The 8,254-nt window shown below is 46.5% G+C and overlaps 1 protein-coding gene across 1 annotated transcript in view; it reads left to right on the top strand.

Moving 5' to 3' along the window:
* Positions 1-8,254, top strand: part of ZC3HAV1 (zinc finger CCCH-type, antiviral 1) — a 48,364-nt gene that overhangs the window by 26,769 nt on the left and 13,341 nt on the right. Inside the window, exon 6 of the mRNA XM_006887217.1 lies at positions 3,447-3,570. Within this exon, the coding sequence (XP_006887279.1) occupies positions 3,447-3,570 (124 nt within the window). The remainder of the gene's footprint in view (positions 1-3,446; positions 3,571-8,254) is intronic.

Raw genomic sequence — 8,254 nt, 5'->3', positions numbered from 1 at the left:
GCAGAAGGAGCAGAGATGATTACCCGTTTGGCACCACCCTTCAAATGAGCCCCAGCCTTCTCCAAGGTTGTGAAGACACCAGTGGACTCCACAACATACTCAGCACCAGCATCACCCCACTTGATGTTGGCGGGATCTCGCTCCTGGAAGATAGTGATAACTTTCCCATTGATGACCAGCTTCCCATTCTCAGCCTTGACAGTGCCGTTGAACTTGCCATGGGTGGAATCATATTGGAACATATAGACCATGTAGTTGAGGTCAATGAAGGGATCATTAATGGCGACAGTATCCACTTTGTTAGAGTGAAAAGCAGCCCTGGTGACCAGGCGCCCAATACGGCCAAATCCGTTTACTCCGACCTTCACCATCGTGTCTCAGGGATGCGGCTGAGGCTGCACAAGAAGAGAGGGCAATCTGGGTCGACGAGGAGCAGAGAGCCCTTTCTTGTATTCTGAATGTTCCTCTGTCATCAAACATTCTTTGTAAATATTTTAGTGGTTTATAAACTATCACATGGATAAGCCATTATTTATTTGCATATTTCGGTTATTATGTTTCCAGTGTCTTTCTCATTTCTCCCTGTTATAAATAATGGTGTCATGAGCATATTTGTTTATCATTTGCATCTTCAACTCTGACTGACTGGAAGAGATCTGTATTTGTATTTATTCCCATTCCAAAAAAAGGTGACCCAATAGAGTGTGGAAATTATCATACAATAACACTCATATCACACGCAAGCAAAATCCTGCTGAAGATTATCTCGAAACTACTGGAACAACACATCAACAGAGAACTACCAGAAAAACAAGCTGAGTTTAGAAGAGGCTGTGGCACTGGAAACGTTATCGTTTCCAGCCAATGTCAGATGGATCTTGGCAGAAAGCAAAGAGTACCAGAGAGATATCTGTGTTTCAGTGACTATGCAAAGACATTTGACTGTTTGGATCACGACAAATTGTGGTTAACCTTGAGGAGAATGAGACTTCCAGAACACTTGATGGTGCTTATGTGAAACCTATCCTTGGCCAGGAAGCAGTCCTCAGAACAAAGCAGGGAAATACCGCATGTGTCAAAGTCAGGAAGGGTATGCATCAGGGATGCGTCCTGTCTCCATACTTTTTTCATCTATATACAGAACAGATCATTTGGGAGCCTGGGCTCTATGAGGAGGAGTGTGGCATCAGGATTGGATGAAGACTCATCAACAACCCATGTTAGGCAGATGACATAACCTTGCTTGCTGCAGAAGGTCAAGGACTGTAGTCTTCAATATGGATTGAAGCTCAATGTCAAAAAGACAAAGATTCTTACCACTGGGCCAATTGGCAGCAACATGATAGATGGAGAAGAGATTGAGGTGGTTAACAGTTACAACTTGCTCAGCTCCACAATCAATACTTTTGGCACCAGCAGTCAGGAAATCAGAAGGTGAATTGCATTAGGTTAATCTACTGTCAAGGACCTTTCCAGAATACTGAGAAGCAACGGTGTCAGTCTAGAGACTAAGGTGTGCCTGATCTAGCCCATGGGCTTTGCAGTTACTTGCTATGCAGATAATTGATGCATAGCAAGTAAGTGTCAGAGAACTGGATAAATGACTAAGAATGATAGATGAAGAGTCTTGAACATACCATGGACCACCAAGAAAACAAATAGGTCTGTCTTAGAGAGGATGAAACAAAGTTTTTCCTAGGAAGCTAGGATTTTGAACCTCCATCTCACATACTTTGAGCCTGTGGGCAGGAGAGACTGATCTTTGGAGAAAGACGTCATGGTTGGAAGGGTGGAGGGACAGTGCAGGAGAGGAAGACCCCAGATGAGATGGATTGACATGTAACTAGGGCTGTAGGGGTAGGTGTATGAGTCAATGAAACTGACTCAAGACAGGGCAGGCTTCAGAGCTGTTGTACCAAGGGTCATTGTGAGTCACAGTTTACTTGACAGTATATAACAACGACAGCAACATCTTCAACGCTAGCCCAACTTGGGGTTTTTTTTGTGTTTTTGTTTTTTGTTTTTAATTATTAATTTTAATGAAAGTTTACAGAGACTTTGGATTTCCATTCATTCATTCATTGTTGTACTTTTCTCCCTGCCCACCCCCACCTCCCATTTCACTCTTCTCTTTGAAAAGTAAAAGAAAGATTCTTTCATTGTTATACAGTCCCTCCCCCCAAGTCCACTCCACTGTGCAGCCTTTGTTCTAGACTCCTATCATGACAATAATACTAACTAGTTCTCTCCCTCATCTGTTTCAATGCAGTATACATAATTTATCCCATCTTTCTCAGTCTTCCCCCACCCCAATGTCAGTCCCATTTTACAACAGTGGCAATGTGCAGTATTTGTCCTTTGGTGACTGAGATACTTCATTCAGCATAATGTCCTCCAGGGTCACCCATTTTGCATAATATTTCCTGAGTTCCTTGCTTTTGAATGCAGCGTAGTATTCCATTGCTTGACTATACCAGAGCTTCTCTGTCCATTCGTTTGTTGATGGGCACTTGAGTTGTTTCCAACTCTCTGCTATTGTGAACTAAGCCGCAATAAACATGGGTGTGTAGCCCAACTTGTTTTAATGCAGCTTTGAATCTATGACTTTTGTCCATACCCTGAGTCTCTGATAACCTTTAAAGACTCATACTTCCTTCTCGTATTGCCTCTTGAATAAGTACAACAGAACCTTTGCCACCAAGGTAGGTTGTGTCATAGGATGATGGTGACTGGGTCACAGGCCTGCGTTCTAGCCTCGCTCCCATTGGCTTTGGTGCCCTCACGTGCCTGCTCTGAGGGCGATGTCTGGTGTGGGCCATGGCCTCTGAGAAGCACTGTTAGAAAGGTCTTGTGGGTGCAGTTTAAAGCCTTCTGGGATCCCTAGACTTCGCAGTTCACTGCTGAGTGAATGCATCTCTGCTGAGAGAAGCTCTTCTAGATTTTACCAGGTAACATGCTAATATTGAGCTTTTCTATTTTGTTTTTAAAGGTAAAAGAAACCAAAGAGCTAGTTGCTGTTGAGGGCTGAGGGATTCTAGTTGAGGATGGGGTGGTGCATGATTCTTGCTGTTCTTTGCTGGTCACAGGGGTCTCCTAGTCCACCTTGACAAATGTCCCTCGCTCCCAGTGAGTCATGGTCAACTCGACAGCACCAAACGACAACACTGTGTCGAGGTAGAGCGACGCGCAGTGTGGTCTGCAGCCCCTTGTTCCTCAGATGTAGCTAGATCTCCAGACTTTTCTTCCGTGGCCCCTCTAGGGGGACGCAAACCTCGCCTTTTCAGCTAGCAGCCAAGTGTGTTAGCTGTTGGTGCCCCCCAGGAATAGCGTGTACTGGACTGGGGGTGTCCCTCTGAGGAGCGGAAGGGAATGTGGTTGTCGGCAGGCGTGGCCAGGTGGGATCGGCAGCCTCGATGGGGCCTCAGACCGCCTCCTTGTCTTTGCAGGACTGTGCAGCCGGATGCATTTCCACCTGCCGTACCGATGGCAGGTCCTCATCGCAGACACCTGGTCGGACCTGGAGCCCATGGAAGAGATCGAGCAGGCCTACTGTGACCCAAACCAATGCATGTGAGTGGCCGGCTGGGCAGGACCTGGCATCCTCAGGGAGGGCACAGAGCTGGGTCCCCACAGAGTCCTGCTTATGTCTGAGGTCATGTGGGGGGCTTGTGCTCGGCTGAGTTACAGACCGGGGGTAGAAGCAGCGTGGGTTTGGTGTATCAAGGGGTGGGCTGTGAACACAATGGAAACCCAGGCGGTGAGGTGGTGTGTTGAGTTAACCTTCATCCTTGTTCCTGCTGGCACGCATGGTGTGGAAGTTGGTTTATTATTCTGTGAGGTCATCCTGGCACTTGTAAAAACTCCAAATGATTTAGGGCAAATTGACCTTTGGCTAAATTTCCCAATTTTAACCCATTCTTATTCAGACTTTGTGAGCTCAGGTTGATGAGTAGTAAGGAGTTGTGCTGCCCACCCAGAGGACCCTGGTTCACATCCACCCGCTTCTGCACAGGAAGATGACCAGTCTCCTCCTGGGCCATTTACTGCCTCTGAAAGCCCGCTGGAGGGTCAGCGATGGTGGTTCCCACGCACAGCGAGTCCAGAATTACACAGAGCTGCACCGGTAACCCGAAGACCATGCATCTCTGGTGGCTCGAACCCACCAGATCCTTTGAGGAATCTCGTGGGCAAAGCCTCAGAAACCAGTGGACGGTCTGCTGTGAGTCGGTTCTGACTTGTCAGCAATGCAAGAGAGTTCAGAATCCTGTATGAATGTTGAAAACAAAGCCCAACAACCAAAGCGATTGCCAGTGAGGACATTCCATCTCAGGGGGCAGGGTCCCTATAGGACAGAGTAGAACTGCTCACAGGATTTCCTAAACTGTTCACCTTTATGGAAGCGACTGCCTCCTCTTTGTCCTGAGAAGCAGCTGGTGGGTTCAAACCATCGACCTTTTGGTTTACAGCCAGATGAGCCCTTATCCACTGCTCCACCAGGTGCTGTGTGAGCGACTTGAAGAGTTTGTTTATACTTTTGTCTTGGTTACGTCGTCTGTCCCGCAAGTAGTCACGAGAATGCCTTACATTTCTGGTTTTGTCCCAGCTGAAACGGGACATCCACATGTGGGTCGGCCCTGTGCAGCTGTAAGATGTGGCCCGGCTTTCTACGAACATTCTCTGGGGAAGGGTTTCCGGCTCATTTTCTCCTGTGGATTTCACGGAGTTTTGGCTCGGGCTGTGTGTTTCTGCACTCTGCCCCTAGAAGGTGATACCAGCTCTTGTTTCTAAGCCTGTTTGTTGCCCAGCATTCCTTTTGGTGTCTGGTTTGGGGGGAAGGATGTGGCTTAGTGGTAAGAAGTTGCATTACCAACTCAAAGGTACGAGCTTTGAATCCAACAGCCGATTTGCAGGAGGAAGATGGACAATCTGCTTCTGTACAATTACTTGCCTCTAAAAACCCACTGTTGTTGTTTTGTACCATCGAGTCAGAACTGACCTGTAACTGACCCTCCGGTAGGTTTTCAGAAGCAGTTTATCGAACGGGAGGAGACTGACGATTTCCCATCCTGTTCCTGTGGCGCAGATGATAATTCGGGCTTGGGTTTTCGGAATTGCAGTGCCGTGTCTTAACCACTAGGCCATCAGGGCTTCCTAAAAAGAAACCCCCAGAGGGTCAGCTGTGGGTTCTGACTCTACAGAAAACAGCAACATGAAGGTCATTAGGCTTCTCTTCCGTGGCTCCTCTGGGCAGGCGTAAACCACCAATGTTTGGGTGGCAGCCAGCCCTTAGCCATTGGCAGTGTCCAGTACAGCCACACCTGATCGACTGCAGAGACGTTGATCGTGACCCAGGGCAACCACGGAGCTGTGTGCAGAATAGAGCCATGCACTCCAGCTGCTGTGAGCTTCTGTGGAAGCAGATTGCCAGGCCTTTCCTCCAGCTTTCTTTCCAGGCGTATTTTTCCCCCTGATAAATCTAGGTAGGGTTTCTCCACTTCAGCACTATCAGCATCTTGTGCCAGGTCATAACTGTGGGGTGCTGTGCTTACACAGGGGTCCTGGTGGCACAGCTGTTAAAGGTTAGACTGTTAACCACACAGTCAGTGGTTTGAACCTCACATCCGCTTTGTGGAGAACGAGGAGGCAGTGTGCTTGGCTGGAGATGACAATGTTAGAGACCTGCCGTGCGGTTCTCTGTCCTGCAGGGTGGCTGTGTAACAGCATTTCTGGTTTCTTTCCACTCCTTGGGAAGACAGGACAAAATATTATAATGAAATGTGCAAAGAGCTGGAGTCAGAAAATCAAAAGGGCCAAACTTTCTCAGCATTTCTTAAGCTGAAAGAAATAAAGAATAAATTCAAACCACAAGTTGCAATGCTTAAGGATGCTTTGGGCAGAATATTGAATGATTCAAGAAGCATTAAAAGCAGATGGAAGGAGTATTCAGAGTCAGTGTACCAAAAAGAATCGGCTGACACAGAAGAATTTTAAGAAACAATATATGATCAAGAAGGAATGGTGATGAAGGAGGAAGTGCAGGCTCCTCTGAAGGACTTGGCAAAAAATAAAGCCCCAGGAACTGATGGAATACTAATTGATGTATCTCAGCAAACAGATGCTGCCCTGCATGTGCTCACCACATTGTGTCAAGAAATCTGAAGGACAACTACTTGGCCAACTGACTAGAAGAGATGCATATTTACTCTCATTCCAAAAAAAAAGGTGACCAGACAGAGTGTGGAAATTATTGAACAATATCACTAATACCACATACTAGCAAAATCCTGCTGAAGATTATCCAGAAAAGACTTGAACAGTACATTGACAGAGAACTACCAGAAATACAGGCTGAGTTTAGAAGAGGTTGTGGCACTAGAGACATTATAGTCAAAGTCAGATGGATCTTGGTAGAAAGCAGAAAGTACTAGAAAAATGTCTATGTTTCATTGACTGTTCAAAGGCATTTGACTGCGTGGATCACAAAAAGTTGCAGCTAACCTTGAGGAAAATGGGAATCTCAGAACACCTGATCGTGCTTATATGAAACCTGTACGTGGACCAAGAAGCAGTCCTCAGAACAGAGCAAGGAAACACTGCATGGTTCAAAATCAGGAAAGCAGGGCATCAGGGATGTATCCTGTCTCCGTACCTTGTCAGTCTGTATGCAGAACAGATCATTTGGGAAGCAGAGCTTTATGAGGAGGAGTGTGTCATCAAGATCGGAGGAAGACTCATTAACAGCCTATGATATGCAGATGACACAACCTTGCTTGCTGAAACTGAAGAAGACCTGAACACTTACTGCAAAAGGTCAAGGACTGCAGCCCTCAATATGGATTGAAGCTCAACATCAAGAAGACAAAGATTCTCCCCACCGGGCCAGTTGGCAGTACAATGATGGATGGAGAAGAGATTGAGGTTGTTAACAATTACAGCTTGCTTGGATCCACAATCAGCACTCTTAAAACATGCAGTCAGGAAATGAAAAGATGAATTGCATTGGGAAAATCTGCTGTCATGGACCTCTCCAGAGTGCTGAAGAGCAACGATGTCAGTCTAGATACAAAGGTGTGCCTCATCCAGGCTATGGTCTTCTCAATTACTTGTTATGTTTCAGAGAGTTGGACAATGATTAAGGATGGTAGAAAAAGAATAGATGCCTTTGAGTTGTGGAGAAGAGTCTTGAACATACATAGACTGCCAAGAAAACAAATAGGTCTGTCTTGGAGAAGGTGAAACCAAGCCCCTCCTTGGAGGCTAGAATTTTGAAGTTCCTCCTCACTCACTTTGGGCACATAGCCAGGAGAGATCGGTCCTTGGAGAAGGACATCATTCTTGGAAGGGTGGAGGGACAACATAGGAGAAGAAGACCCCACATGAGATGGATTGATGGCAGTAACTGGAGCAGTGGGGGTTGGTGTGTCCAAGTTAATGAGACAGGCTCAAGATAGGGAAGGGTTCAAAGCTGCTGTCCATAGGGTCATTATGCATTGTAGGCAACTCAGTGGCACATAACAACAGTAACATACTATGACAGGTTTGGAAGCAGGAGTGGCATCCACTTCCTAAATACCATGCCTCAGGAAACTCTGTCAACTTTGATAAATGTCGATAGTTATAGAGGGGCTTCAGGTCTTCTGTTCATAGGGTCACAATGAGTCATGCTCGACTTGAAGGCAGTCAACAACAACAACCCACTCCCCAGCAACATGGACTGGTGTGATGACCGCCACCGTGGCCTTGAGTGTGACAGAGGTTGTGAGGAGGGCCCAGGATCAGGCAACTTTCAGTTCTGTTGTTCATAGTGTTGGTGTAAGTTGTAGTTGACGTGATGGCACTTAATGACGACTCCTAACTGGAAGCCACCAAGCACTGTTCCCCTTCCCTCTCCCAACTGGTGGCAATAGGAAATTGTTTCAAATGTAGCCACACGTCTCTTGTCTCCTGACTGAGGACCATGGATCTGGAGAGCCTGTTTATTTATTTTGTGTGTGTGTGTGTGCTGTCAAATCTGATCTGACTAGTACAGGAGGAGATTGCCCCTCCTTCTCCAGCAGAGCACCTGGTGGATTTGAACTGCGTACCTCTGGGATTACAGTGCAGCTTCTTGCCCCTAGGCCACCAGAGAGTTTATTTTTTAAAAAATTGTGAGTGAAAGTTTACCACGCTAACTGGCGTTCCAGTCAACCATCCATACACATTTTGGTTTATGACTTTGATCACAGTTCCCATGGTATAACAGCACGCTTCCTGC

The sequence above is a fragment of the Elephantulus edwardii genome, unplaced genomic scaffold (assembly GCF_000299155.1).
Source record: "Elephantulus edwardii isolate Elephantulus edwardi_28Jun2011 unplaced genomic scaffold, EleEdw1.0 scaffold00055, whole genome shotgun sequence".
Taxonomy (NCBI): Eukaryota; Metazoa; Chordata; class Mammalia; order Macroscelidea; family Macroscelididae; genus Elephantulus; species Elephantulus edwardii.
Note: the sequence above shows the minus strand (reverse complement) of the source record. Positions and strands in the feature narration are given on the sequence as shown.